Source organism: Salvelinus alpinus, chromosome 15 (genome assembly GCF_045679555.1).
Source record: "Salvelinus alpinus chromosome 15, SLU_Salpinus.1, whole genome shotgun sequence".
NCBI lineage: Eukaryota > Metazoa > Chordata > Actinopteri > Salmoniformes > Salmonidae > Salvelinus > Salvelinus alpinus.
This window is the reverse complement of record NC_092100.1, coordinates 15851555-15866491: the sequence shown is the minus strand read 5'-3', so window position 1 is coordinate 15866491 and position 14937 is coordinate 15851555. Positions and strand designations below refer to the sequence as shown.

The 14937-nt window shown below is 42.6% G+C and overlaps 2 protein-coding genes across 2 annotated transcripts in view; both read right to left on the bottom strand.

The window, feature by feature from the left end:
* Positions 1-14937, bottom strand: part of LOC139540454 (ELAV-like protein 1) — a 229130-nt gene that overhangs the window by 18938 nt on the left and 195255 nt on the right. The gene's annotated exons all lie outside the window — the stretch shown is intronic.
* On the bottom strand, positions 1124-8492 carry LOC139539541 (uncharacterized). Its single transcript, XM_071342592.1, has 3 exons — positions 8103-8492; positions 6839-7751; positions 1124-2337 (listed from the first exon to the last, which is right to left on the bottom strand). Exons 1-3 carry the CDS (start codon positions 8109-8111, stop codon positions 1481-1483), a joined length of 1779 nt encoding a protein of 592 aa, XP_071198693.1. The 5' UTR covers positions 8112-8492; the 3' UTR covers positions 1124-1480.

The window sequence follows — 14937 nt, the reverse complement described above, 5'->3', positions numbered from 1 at the left end:
ATACATGGTCTACACATACTGAGACAGAGGGGCATTGTTTTGCTCGCTCGGATGCTTTAGCTGAGATTGATGGGTCTTTCTGTCGGCGCGTGTCTCGGTCAAATGAATGATCAATATTTCAATATTTGATTTGGTCGGGCAAGGAGGTACGCAGGCCCTGCTTCAGATATATAGTACTAGACCTATACACACGGAGTATAGATTTCACAGGTACTTGGTTGAGTGAACAATTACAAGACAAAAAAATCAGCACACTAATGCTCCCCAGAGTGGTTTCCACAGTTTCATATTCAGAAATCCTTGTCTGATATCCCTATTTTTAGTGATAAGAAAGGAACTCCGTGTAGGAATAGATTAACCTGAGGCTTCTTTTTTATTTACAATCAGTCTTTGCTCCCGAGTGGCGCAGCGGTCTAAGGCACTGCATCTCATTGCTAGAGTCACTACATTCACCCTGGTTTGAATTTAGGCTGTATCACAACCGGCCGTGATTGGGAGTCCCATAGGGCGGCGCACAATTGGCCCAGCGTCGTCCGGATTTGGCCAGTGTAGGCCGTCATTGTAAATAAGAATTTGTTCTCTTCTTTGCATAGTTAAATAAAGGTTACATTTTTTAAGTCAAATAGTAATGTTACATTCCTTTCCATATCCTGTTTCTCTCTCTCTCATTGACCCAACTATTATGCTTTCCTAGAGGTGTACCCAGCTGACACAGAGTGTTTTTGTTATATTCTATAAGGTTGCATATTGGTTACATTAGAACCAACGTTGTGACAACGTTGTCTAAACGTTTTGATTTACGAGAAAAAGGTTTCCCTTGTCCAATGTTTGAATTTCAGTTCACAATGTTTCTCACAAAATATTTTCAAATTGCCAATCTTAAAGCATTTTACAACATTGTACAAGGTTGTGGTATTGTATATGCTCCTGTCCTGAAAGTCATACAGTAAATAATACATCCGTTTCATTTCATGTGTATGTTCAGGACTAAAGATTCAAGACTAAAGTCTACTGCAATCTAGCCTAATAAAAAGTACTAGCTGGTAGTAGTGTAGCATTGCGTGGGTGATCTTCGGGACAAGTAAGAGTTGTGATCGTAAGCATAGAGTTGTGTTCTATTGAATTCTGTGATTGAGGTCCTCTCTCGCTCCTCATTTCTGTAACTCTCTCATGCAAGCTACAGTATGTAATTTAGGGTACAGGAAATATGACACGAGTTAACTGAATGAAGGTTATTTGCATTATGAGAGCGGCTGGAGACTGGAATAACTTAGAAATATGAGGAATCATTATCATGAATATAAGATTTTTTTTGTAATACCATTTATGAGTATTTCAACCATAACATAGCATACAACATTCAATGGTGTAATTAAACAACACAACGTCATGCTAGGATATCACACATGGATATGCTAGGATATGCACATACAGTATACAGTTAAAATACAATCAATGTTCTTCTATTAGTACCTGCTGACTAATATACGGCTGCTGCCCTCCCATTACGAACGGAGAGTATATGGTGGCTCAGAGACTTAATAATCTTTTCCAGGCGAGGTTTGGGCATGGCATGGCGGCTGAACCAGTGATTATCCCAGGGCCTACACTGGCTCAGTGGGCAACAGTACATTGCATCAGAGGCGATCAGGTGGCTTCCAACACGCTTGGATACATAGAGCTTGTAGTCCCACAGGGGGCAGCGTTCTGGATCGTCAGCCAGGCCGTGCATCCGTACGGGGCTCTGTTCTGGGAAATTAGTATTGTTCCACTCCAGGTATTCCAGTTTTTCCCCGTCACACGTCCCTGGGTGGGTCTCCGTGGCCGTGTGGAAGTCGGAAACTCGCCCGGGCCAGACTCCCTGGAGGTGGAACTTCCCAAAGGCCTTGAGGTTGTTGAGCAGGACCAGGTTGAGCAGCCCATCCGGTGTGGCCCTAGACAGGACTCCTGCCTGCCTCAGTGCAGCCTCCTCTTCTCTCCTCAAGCTCTGGATCACCAGGATGTCTCTGTCCCACTCTCTCTGCTTCAAGTTCTGGGAGCAGTTATCCAGTTCCCTAATGGTGTTTGTGAACTCGGCTGACTTCCGGATACTGAAGCTGCAGCCCTGGTTCTGCAGATCACGGTCCAGCATACGGGCGTATGTCGTAAGAGTGCTGCTGCTCAAGGCCTGCAGGCGGGACTCCTCCCACACATACTGGAAGAAGGCGACCAATAACCTGTCCAGCTCGGCGATAGGCAGGCTGCCTGGACAGCGGGCCGCCGAATGGTTTTGAGAGTTTAGCCACATGATAAAGGTCATGAGATTGCCCAGGCTGGCCTCTGCTCTCTTTGGCCCCCCTGGAAGAAACATAGAAAAATAACAGTCACACTACTAACCTTGCCCCAGACACCATTTACATTGAATAAACATTACAGTAATTTAAATGTGAGTAACTACAACTTAGACAATCATACTATTACCATCAATAATGGCGCCGAAGGATATGGCCGCCGTTTTACCATCCCGCAACCAATTGTGCTATTGTGTAATGTTTTTTCGCGTTATTTGTAACTTATTTTGTACATAATGTTTCTGCCACTGTGTCTTATGATCAAAAAGAGCTCCCCCCGTACTGGAGGAATTCTTCTTCAACGAGTCGGACGGGAAGGATTTACTCCAGACACCCGACAAGGCCCTCATCCCTGTCCATCCATGCAGGAGGAAAAGACGGAGGTATCATGGACGACAGTCCGGGTGCCTTGTAAGAATACGTCGCAGAGAGGGTAATCTACCTTTACCATCGGTCCTATTAGCCAACTTACAATCAATCGATAATAAAATAGACAAACTACGAGCACGTATATCCTACCAACGGGACATTAAAAAATGTAATATCTTATGTTTCACCGAGTCGTGGCTGAATGACGACAACATACAGCTGGTGGGTTTTAAGCTTTTTCGGCAGGATAGAACAGCGGCATATTGGTAAGACAAGAGGCGGCGGCGTATGCATATTGGTTAACAGCTGGTGCACGAAATCTAAGGAACTCTCTAGGTTTTACTCACCTGAGGTAGAGTATCTCATAAGATGTAGACCACACTTTTTACCAAGAGAGTTTACATCTATATTTTTCATAGCTGTCTATATACAGTTGAAGTCGGAAGTTTACATGCACTTAGGTTGGCGTCATTAAAACTCGTTCTTGTTAACAAACTATAGTTTTGGCAAGTCGGTTAGGACATCTACTTTGTGCATGACAAGTACTTTTTCCAACAATTGTTTACAGACAGATTATTTCACTGTATCACAATTCCGTAGGTCAGAAGTTTACATACACTACGTTGACTGTGCTTTTAAACAGCTTAGAAAATTCCAGAAAATGATGTCATGGCTTTAGAAGCTTCTGATAGGCTAATTGACATAATTTGAGCCAATGGGTCGCAAATGGGTCTTCCAAATGGACAATGACCTCTAGCATACTTCCAAAGTTGTGGCAAAATGGCTTAAGGACAACAAAGTCAAGGTATTGGAGTGGCCATCACAAAGCCCTGGCCTCAATCCTATAGAAAATGTGTGGGCAGAACTGAAAAAGCATGTGCGAGCAAGGATGCCTACAAACCTGACTCAGTTACACCAGCTCTGTCAGAAGGAATGGGCCAAAATTCACCCAACTTATTGTGGGAAGCTTGTGGAAGGCTACCTGAAACATTTGACCCAAGTTAAACAATTTAAAGGCAATGCTACCAAATATTAATTGAGTGTATGTAAACTTCTGACCCACTGGGAATGTGATGAAAGAAATAAAAGCTCAAATAAATCACTCTTCTATTATTCTGACATTACATATTCTTAAAACGAAAGTGGTGATCCTAACTGACCTAAAACAGGGAATTTTTACTCTGATTAAATGTCAGGAATTGTGAAAAACTGAGTTTAAATGTATCGGCTAAGGTGTATGTAAACTTCCAACTTCAACTGTACCACAGCGGACCAATGCTGACACTAAGACCGCACTGTATACGGCCATAAGCAAACAGGAAAACGCTCATCCAGAGGCGGTGCTCCTAGTGGTCGGGGACTTTAATGCAGGGAAACTTACATGTGTTTTACCTCATTTCTATCAGCATTTTAAATGTGCAACCAGAGGGAAAAAACTCTAGACCACCTGTACTCCACACACAGATGCGTATAAAGCTCTCCCTCACCCTCCATTTGACAAATCTGACCATAATTCTATCCTCCTGATTCCTGCTTACAAGCAAAAACTAAAGCAGGATGTATCAGTGACTCGGTCAATAACAAAGTGGTCAGATGAAACAGATGCTAAGCTACAGGACTGTTTTGCTAGCACAGACTGGAATATGTTCCGGGATTCTTCCGATGGCATTGAGGAGTACACATCAGTCACTGGCTTCATCAATAAGCGAATCGATGACATCGTCCCCATAGTGACTGTGGGTACATACCCCAACCAGAAGCCATGGATTACAGCCAACATCCGCACTGAGCTAAAGGGTAGAACTGCCGCTTTCAAGGAGTGGGACTCTAACCTGGAAGCCTATAAGAAATCCTGCTATGCCCTCCGACAAATCATCAAGCAGGCAAAGCGTCAATAAAGGACTAAGATTAAATCGTACTACACCGGCTCCAACACTCGTCGGATGTGGCAGGGCTTGCAAACTATTACAGACTACAAAGGGAAGCACAGCCATGAGCTGCCCAGTGACACTAACCTACCAGACGAGCTAAATTACTTCTATGCTCGCTTCGAGGCAAATAACACTGAAACATGTAAGAGAGCACCAGTTGTTCCGGACGACTGTGTGATCATGCTCTCCGTAGCCGATGTGAGTAAGACATTTAAACAGGTCAATATTCACAAGGCCGCAGGGCTAGACGGATTACCAGGACGTGTACTCCGAGCATGTGCTGACCAACAGGCAAGTATCTTCACTGACATTATCAACTTGTCCCTGTCTGAGTCTGTAATACCAACATGTTTCAAGCAGACCACCATAGTCCCTGTGCCCAAGAACACTAAGGTAACCTGCCTAAATGACAACCGACCCATAGCACTCACGTGTGTAGCCATGAAATGCTTTGAAAAGCTGGTCATGGCTCACATCAACACCATTATCCCAGAAACCCTAGACCCACTCCAATTTGCATACTGCCCCAACAGATCCACAGATGATGCAATCTCTCTCACACTCAACACTGCCCTTTCCCACCTGGACAAAAGGAACACCTATTTGAGAATGCTATTCACTGACTACAGCTCAGCGTTCAACACCATATTGCCCTCAAAGCTCATCACTAAGCTAAGGACCCTTAGACTAAACACCTCCCTTTGCAACTGGATCCTGTACTTCGTGACGGGCTGCCCCCCAGGTGGTAAGTGTAGGGAACAACATCCGCCACGCTGATCCTCAACATGGGGGCCCCTCTGGGGTGCGTGCTCAGGTCCCTCATGTACTCCCTTTTCACTCATGACTGCATGGCCAGGCACGTATCCAACACCATCATCAAGTTTGCCGATGACACAACGGTGGTAGGCCTGATCACCGACAACAATGAGACAGCCTATAGGGAGGAGGTCTGAGACCTGGCCGTGTGGTGCCAGGACAACAACCTCTCCCTCAACGTGATCAAGACAAAGGAGATGATTGTGGACTACAGGAAAAGGAGGACCGAGCACGCCCCCATTCTCATCGACGGGGCTGTAGTGGAACAGGTTGAGAGCTTCAAGTTCTTTGGTGAACACATCACCAACAAACTATCATGGCCCAAACACACTAAGACAGTCATGAATAGGGCACGACAAAACCGATTCCTCCTCTGGAGACTGAAAAGATTTGGCATGGGTCCTCAGATCCTCAAAAGGTTCTACAGCTGCACCATCGAGAGCATCCTGACTGGTTGCATCACTGCCTGGTATGGCAACTGCTCGGCCTCTGACCGCAAGGCACTACAGAGGGTAGTGTGTACGGCCCAGTACATCACTGGGGCCAAGCTTCCTGCCATCCAGGACCTCTATGCCAGGCGGTGTCAGAAGGCCCTAAAAATTGTCAACGACTCCAGCCACCCTAGTCATAGACTGTTCTCTCTGCTACCACATGGCAAGCGGTACCGGAGTGCCAAGTCGAGGTCCAAAAGGCTTCTTAACAGCTTCTACCCCCAAACCATAAGACTCCTGAACAGCTAATCAAAGGGCTACCCAGACCCCTCGTTTACGCTGCTGCTACTCTCTGTTGATAATCTATGCATAGTCACGTACATATTACCTCAATTACCTCAACTAACTGGTGCCCCCGCACATTGACTCTGTACCGATACCCCTTGTATATAGCCTTGCTTGTTATTTTACTGCTACTGTTTATTTGTTGCTTATATTTTCAATGTTTTTACTTATGTTTTTCACTTATTAACTACTTAAAGCAGGGGTGGGCAATTCCAGTCCTCGAGGGCCTGATTAGTGTTACAGTTTTGCCCCAGCTAACACACCTGACTCCAATAATCCCCTAATCATGATCTTCAGTTTAGAATGCAATTTGATTAATCAGCTGTGTTTGCTAGGGATGGAGAAAAAGTGTGACACCAATCAGGCCCTCGAGGACTGGATTAAAGAATTGTTGGTTACGTGCTTGTAAGTAAGAATTTCACTGTAAGGTTATTGTATTCGGGCACATGTGACAAATAAAATTTGATTTTGTGTTATAACCACTATATTCTGTGCTGTAATGTAAAGTCTTACCCACATGAAAATATTTTTACCATAACCTCTGTACAAAGCAGGTGCTATTAGTAAATCTGCCCCATAATAATGTACTAATCATTACTGCAGCAGATGTACTCACTTTTCTCTGCTGGTTTCTTGGGTGCTGTCTTCACCTTGCCTTTATTAGGGGGACAGTGCCCTGAGGCCGCACCTGATCTCTCAGGTGTAGGTGGGAAGACGGCAGCACTACAGGAGCCCTGCCTGTGGGTTTCACCCTGGCCCTGGAATAGGGGCTTAGGTTTAGGAGGGGAGAGGGAACACTGTCCACCCTTAGGAGTTGCCCACTCCTCATCTTCTGGGGCGCGCTCAATGTCTGAAAGGCAGCTTCGGAGAGGGGTGATGTCAAGAGCTGTAATGAGGTTTTCATTTGGGCCTGGGCTTTCCTCCTTTAGAACTGTCCTCTCCTCAATGCCCCTTCCCTCTTGGTTTGACTCCTTGTTCTTTTGCTCTAGATCCACCCTTACTTCCATGTGGATATTGCCTTTGGGGTGGTCCTTAACAATCATCCTAGGAAAGAATGGTTGTTTCACAGTTCTCTGCTGCTTGGACTTTAAAGTCAAGGCCTCTTCCAGCATTCTCACTGTGGCATCTCCTCCCTCTCTTGACACATGGGCCACAAGGCTACAGTGGCTCACGTCGGATTCAACCCCATTTTCATCAGTAATATTTCCATTGAATGGGGTATATACCATCTCCTCTTCCTCATCCGAGGACAGGTGTTGTATTCTCCTCCTCTTGCTCCTATGACCTACATCCACCTCCCCCTCTGTCTTTTCCTCCTCAACTTTCACCTCTGTGGCAAGTGTCAAGGCCCAGTCAAAGGCATGTCCAACCTCACATCTCCAATTAACTTTGCACTGATGCCCAACCGCTGGGTTAAGTTTTCCCTTGTGCCAAAGCTTGTGGGGACAGTGGGAGCCATGAGAGTGAGCCCAAGTGACTAATTTCCTAAGATCCTCCAGCATAACACCTGCTTGGACATGGCAGGTGGGCTTTCAAAGTAACAAAAAATAAAAAATGTAAGCTTTGAGTGTCTGGCAACCAGTGACAGTTAAATAAACTATTTGTATTAACCAGTGCTTGACTTGGGCAGGAGCTCATCAGAGCGGAGTACCTGCACCTCAAATGTTACACTAAATAATCCTCCCAGGAAGTATTGTTTTTTTAGATAAATGGGGAAAAAATATATACATTTTAGCCTACTAAAATGAGGCTATCAAATCTGAAAACACAGACACAATGTAAGTTATCAACTACTCATCCGAGGACAGCTTAGTGTAGATATTAGAAGAGAAATGTAGCCTATTTGCAAAACTAAATCAGTGTAAAGCAAAATTCCTTACCTCTTCCATTGCTCCTATGCCTTTGCTGTAGAGTGCAAAATCAATAACGTCGATTATTGTCAAATATCTTATCACCTAATTTTGAAAGGCTCTGCGACACTAAGTTGGTGTATTTGCTTTGAAACATCAACAAGCAATCATCTAATGTTGTGACAACAGTATTTTGAATGTCATTGGAATTTTAGAACGTTCAAATACACCGCGAAAAGTATGGAACGTTTTCAAAGCGTGTGTAACGTCTCGACCAAAAGAGATGGCTCCGCTCGACAACGCTTCGCTACAAAGGATTGGCCGCTTCGTTGGCGTGGGCATGAACCTATTCAAGTAAGTAAGTACATTTTGAAAATGTTAAAAAACGATGTATTATTAGCCAGCTAGCTATAGCAGCCCACTGTGTGTAGGCTAATGAGCTGCTAGCTAAATAGCTAGCTAGCCAACTTTACATACTTGGCTAAGTGAAATATAATCAGCAAGCTTTCTTCATATTAGCATGGTATCTTGATTTAGGCATATTTATCATTTTAAATTAAAAACTCAGGCTCTAAATGCATTTGTAGTTATCAGCAATGGAAGAGAGTGAAATCATTTTCTGCTCCAGCTGTCATAAAAAGGAGTACGTTTACTAGTTAAATAGGGCGGGTTGTGGGATGACATCATGAAAAGATGATCCAGTTCTAGTCCTTAGAGATGAGAACTATGAAGACAGACAGATAGATAATAATCAGGGCTGTGTAATTGAAATAAAATTAAGCCTGTTGCTTTGTAATGTTGTCTTTCCTGAGACATGGAGAGCTGCGAAAGCCTGTCTGCAGATGAAGATGTCCCAAGAGACTCCTGGCACGTCCTTGTATGCCATGGGTTGTATGTGTACTTATGTTATCACATGTTGTACACGACAATACAGTTAAAAGTTACACACAATGTAGGCTACAAACTTATTACAACTGTAGCAGGCCAATCCTTCTCCCGGAGGTATGCTGGGTGTGCAGGCTTCTGTTCCAGCCCAGCACTAACACACTTGATTCTATGTATCAAACCTAATGAGTTGATAATAACGTGTATTATTGCTGGGCTGGAATAGAAGTCTGCTCACCCTTTAGATCAGGGAGTGGAGCAAGGTTAGCCACCTTTGGTATGATCTTTTTTGTCCAAAATTATGCTTTAGTAATAATAGCCTACATACTAAGATGTATAACATTTACAAACAAGTTAGATTATTTGTACATTTTGTTGATTCATTCAATGTTGATTAATTGAAGTGTTTAAACTTGTTTTAATTGGTAATGTAAAAACATTATTCAAGATGAACTAGTGTTAATGTTCATTAATCACACATCACAATTCTGCAATAAAAAATTATGAAGGGGATCTGTCTCTAATTTGTCTGTGTTTTCTGTGTTGCTTTCTCAAATGAACATGACCTTTTTGTCCAGTTGTGAGCTCTCCAATCTGTTTTATTTGATTCACTCTTGTCTCAAGATAACGGCTGAGGTGAACCCATTTTGCAGCTTATCATAATGGAATGCATCACCACCGCAGACATAGGCCTAGAGTATGATGGCATTACTAGTCTAATGGGCATATACAATCAATGTGCCCCTTGTCAGCAGAGAATAGCTAAACTCACACATAATTTGCACATTGTTGAGCTAGCTATATGTTCTCAATTTAAAATGATACCAGTAGATAATGTATATGAGGGTAACCATAAACCAGATTTCGTACATTATTTTTCTGACATTAAATTGTTTAGAGTAAATCCAACCCTTGCATTCTATATACATTACTGTACATGAAAATAAGTCACTGACAATTTGTAGGCTAATTAAAAATGTCTAAAAGGAAAATAATGGGGCATGGAGAGTGTTGTAATTCTGCCTCGTTTATTTGCTGAGAAATCTTTTAGAATACAGAGACAAAATCAGAAGTTCAGTGGCATGGAGGAGGATTGCAGACATGTTGATGGTGGGTGAAGATGGATTTGCACAACAATGTTTGTATGTCAAAGCCACAATTTCCTTTACAACGTATCCATTAATGTGCATTTTACAAGTAGGCCTATGTATTTTACAGAAAGTGAGCTATAATCATCAATCTCGTGACACGGGTATAATGAAAGAGACATAAACTATACTATATGAGAATCACAATGTTAAAATACCATAATCCAATTGGTAGCATACTACAGGGTAAATGCATACTTAGTGTACAATTTACAATGGTATTGCGTGTTACTGGTGATTCCTAACCTTTGGTGTGCAAATTTCACAATTTAAATTCGTCAACACATTCACAAATTGTGGCTTTGATCAGTTTTTAGGTTTAGGTTGATTTATGTTCCTAGCTAGTTAGCAGCACAAGCAAATGTTGTATAATCTCTCTTCACCCACCATCAACACCAACAATCTCTGCAATCCTCCTCCATGCCATTGACTGTATGATTGTGTCTCTCTGTATTCTTACAAAGCCACATCATATAGAATTGTAATACCAGTCACATCGATGACTGGCTTTCCTCGATTTGTTTTAGTTGTGCTTGCCCGGAACTAATCACAGGTAGAACTATGTTTAATGAACGGAAGATTTTCAAGCAAACATCTGCTCCTCACCTGATTGGTTAACGGAAGCGGTGGCCGCGTGACATTTGCATAAAGTAGTGCAGAGATTTTTCAACCTCTCAACCTGCGTATTGCTCCGCGTGCCCCTTTTGAAAATGAATGGGGCGGGGCTTCGTCTGACATATTTGGAAGTGGTGGAAACCCTACGTCAGTTAACCACACGGTGGCGCTCAAGCGCAGACTTAACAGCACACGGCAGCACATGAAACTGGAAACGGCGAACTCGTTTCCAAGTCAATCGAACGCACTTGACCAACATAATCGTGTGTGACACTGACGATAATAACCAGCACACTATTAGGATTGTCCTAAAAATTTGAATGGATATTGGCCATGATTTGGATGGAGTGTAGACTCCCGCGTGTTGCAACAGTCTAAGGCACTACATCTCAGTGCTAGAGGTGTCACGACAGACCCTGGTTCGATCCCGGGCTGTATCACAACTGGCTGTGATTGGAAGTCCCATAGGGTGGCGCACAATGGGCACAGCCACTGGGGAGCCAGGCCCAGCCAATTGGAATTAGTTTTTTCCACACGAAAGGGCTTCACTACAGACAGAAATACTCCTCAGTCTCATCAGCTGTCCGGGTGGCTGGTGTCAGGCGATCCCGCAGGTGACTAAGCTGGATGTGGCGGTCCTGGGCTGGCATGGTTACACGTTGTCTGCGATTGTGAGGCCGGTTGGACGTACTGCCAAATTCTCTAAAACAATGTTCGAGGCGGCTTATGGTAGAGAAATTAACATTAAATTATCTGCCAACAGCTCTAGTGGATATTCCTTCAGTCAGCATGCCAATTGCACGCTCCCTCAAAACTTGAGACATCTGTGGCATTGTGTTGTGTAACAAAGCTGCACATTTTAGAGTGGTCTTTTATTGTCCCCAGCACAAGTTACACCTGTGTAATGATCATGCTGTTTAATCAGCTTCTTGATATGCCACACCTATCAGGTGGATTATCTTGGCAAAGGAGAAGTGTTGACTAACAGGGATGTAAACAAATTTGTGCACAACATTTTTGAGAAATAAGCTTTTTGTGTATATGGAAAATGTCTGGGATCTTTTATTTCAGCTCATGAAATATGGAACCAACACTTTACATGTTGCGTTTATATTTTTGTTCCGTATACATTTAGTGGAATTTTATGAAGGGAAAGATTTGTTTGAGAAGTTTCAATAATTTCAATATTATTCATTACCATGTCGGCTCTATTGCCACGTTTACGTGCTAGTTGGAAGTAGGAAACTTGGACATTTCCAACTTGCTAACTCGTAGAAAGATGATCCCGAGTTTTCCACTCGGGAAGTATGAAATACGTCTGATGGCGTCTGACAGAGTTAGCACATCCAGTTAGTTGCATTTAATAAAACAGGTTGTTTGTTTACATGGTGGGATAGCTGATACTTAGGTATAGCAAAATATATAGGCTATTTTAAATGTCGTTAATATTAAGAAAAATATTTGTGGAAAAAAAGTTCTGCGTGACCAGTCTTTCAAGAATCCCTGAGGTATATCTATGGCTCTGATAGCTGAACCGATCTGATAGCTGGATTTGTATAAATAAGAAGCAACTTTATATTAGTATGTCTTGCATTATTACTCATGTATTAATTTCACACTGTTAGGTAGGGGTACATCTTTGGAACTATCAGAATAGAATTGTTCACATATTCCCTTTCAGAACATGTAGCCCTAGACAGACCTGTACTGTAGCTCAATGTATTTTGGCTGTGTGATGATGAATGGTGTAGGCTATGAGCCTAGAGAAACAATGGGCTTCAGTCTGGTCTGGTCTATGGTGGACACATCAATTATTCATCAATGGCCAGGTGTGTCACCTGCACCCAAACAGAAAGGTAATTTTCTGAAAGGGAGCATGTGAGGTAATTATTTATGGTGTGTTACCTGATATACAGAGATGCTTGTGAGATACTGTTGGCAGGTGAGTCGAGGAGCTTTCACTGCAATTAAACCCATTCACATGAAGTTTATTTCCTTCCAGTATTTATTCAGTGTATGTACAGTATGTACACTGAACAAAAATATAAACGCAACATGTAAAGTTTTGATCCCATGTTTCACGAGCTGAAATAAAAGATGCCAGAAATGTTCCATACACATAAAAAGCTTATTTCTTTCAAATGTTGTGCACTAATTTGTTTACATCCCTGTTAGTGAGCATGTATCTTTTGCCAAGATAATCCATTCACCTGACAGGTGTGGCATGTCAAGAAGCTGATTAAACAGCATGATCATTACACAGGTGCACCTTTTGCTGGGGACAATAAAAGGCCACAGTAAAATGTGCAGTTTTGTCACACAACACAATGCCATAGATGTATCAAGTTTGAGGGAGCGTGCAATTGGAATGCTGATCGCAGGAACGTCTACCAGAGCTGTTGTTATTGTTATTTACTGTATTTTCTTGTGTTACTTTTAATAATTTTTTACCTTAGTTTATTTGGTAAATATTTTCTTAACTCTTCTTAAACTCCACTGTTGGTTAAGGGCTTGTAAGTAAGCATTTCACTGTAAGGTCTACACTTGTTGTATTCGGCGCATGTGACAAATAAAGATTGATTTGAGTTGTTGCCAGACAATTGAATGTTTGTTTCTCTACCACAAGCCGCCTCCACTGTCGTTTTTGAGAATTTATCCAACCAGCTTCACAACCGCAGACCACGTGTATGGCCACGGGAAGTCAACGTTGTGAACAGAGGTGGCGGTGGCGGTGGGATTATGGTATGGGCAGGCATAACCTTGATAAGGAACACAATTGCCATTTTATCGATGGCAATTTGAATGTACAGATATACCATGACGAGATCCTGAGGCCCATTGTCGTGCCATTCATCCGCCACCATCCCCTCATGTTTCAGCATGATAATGCACGGCCCCATGTTGCGAGGCTCTGTACACAATTCCTGGAAGCTGAAAATGTCCCAGTTCTTCTAGAGCCTGCATACTCATCAGACATGTCACACATTGTGCATGTTTGGGATGCTCTGCATCGACGTATACGACAGCATTTTCCAGTTCCTGCCAATATCCAGAAACTTCACATAGCCATTGAAGAGGAGTGGGACAACATTCCACAGGTCAAAATCAACAGCCTGATCAACTCTATGCGAAGGAAATGTGTCGTGCCGCATGAGGCAAAAGTTGGTCACACCAGATACTGATTGGTTTTCTGACCCATGACCCCACTTTTTAAAAAGGTATCTGTGACCAACAGATGTATATCTGTATTCCCAGTCATGTGAAATCCATAGATTATGGCCAAATTTATTTATTTCAATTGACAGATTTGTACATGATCTTTGAAACTGTTCCATGATGCGTCTATATTTTTGTTCAGTATATGTTGACATGGACGCAAATCTTCTGTACATGTTGCTAAAAAAATATACATTGTATTCTAATAGATTATTATCTTTCATCTGCACAGTTGTCGTTGTCAGTGTAGCCTAGTTATGCCATTTTACATAAATTGCATTCAACCCATCTCTCCTTATGTTGTCTTATTGTTTAATTGTTACATTTTAAATGAAGGGTAGAGGAATTTGGATTTTTTTTTATAGGATGTTGCCATTGCAGTGAGGCATCTTAGGTCCAGGTGGTACGGGGGCTGATCTCCCTGTCCACTACAGAGGTTTTACCACATCAAAGGAGTCTCATAGCCTTTGATGCCAAACAAGGTTGAAATCCAATCCGCCTAGATAAGTGTCCGATCAGGCAGCTGCGTGGAAGAGAAGGTTTTATACAATCAATTCCAGACTGTTTTTGTCTTCCCAGTATCTCATACATTTGCCAAGGACATGCTCACAGATTTAGGCCTACATTTTATGAAACAAGAACGACTTTGTGCTTATAGGCCCAGCTGTAGGATATTCGTTTTTTTGGAACTCAAAGCATGCCAAGTAATTTGGATAGATTGCCAAAGAATTTACTGACATGGACATAATTGATAGCATCTGTGTAATTTATTTGTTCTTTAGGCATATGAAGAATACTCGATTGTCCATTTCCCTTACAGTCGTCCACCACACCCAAAGGTGTTGGAAGCACAGGGTCAACCACGGTGCAGCGCCCCTGGAGAACACGCGCAGGGTACTTTGCAGAACGGTCTCTGAAGACATATACGCAGTTGCATCACAAATTAATTCTGCATAAAAATTATGAAAATGCATAAGCTAATTTCATCATCATGCAGAATT

Coding starts and splice junctions, on each gene's coding strand:
- LOC139539541 (XM_071342592.1), bottom strand. Junction 2,338..6,838: donor CAAGAAACCAGCAGAGAAAA/GTGAGTACATCT, acceptor TGTTTCTTCCAG/GGGGGCCAAAGAGAGCAGAG.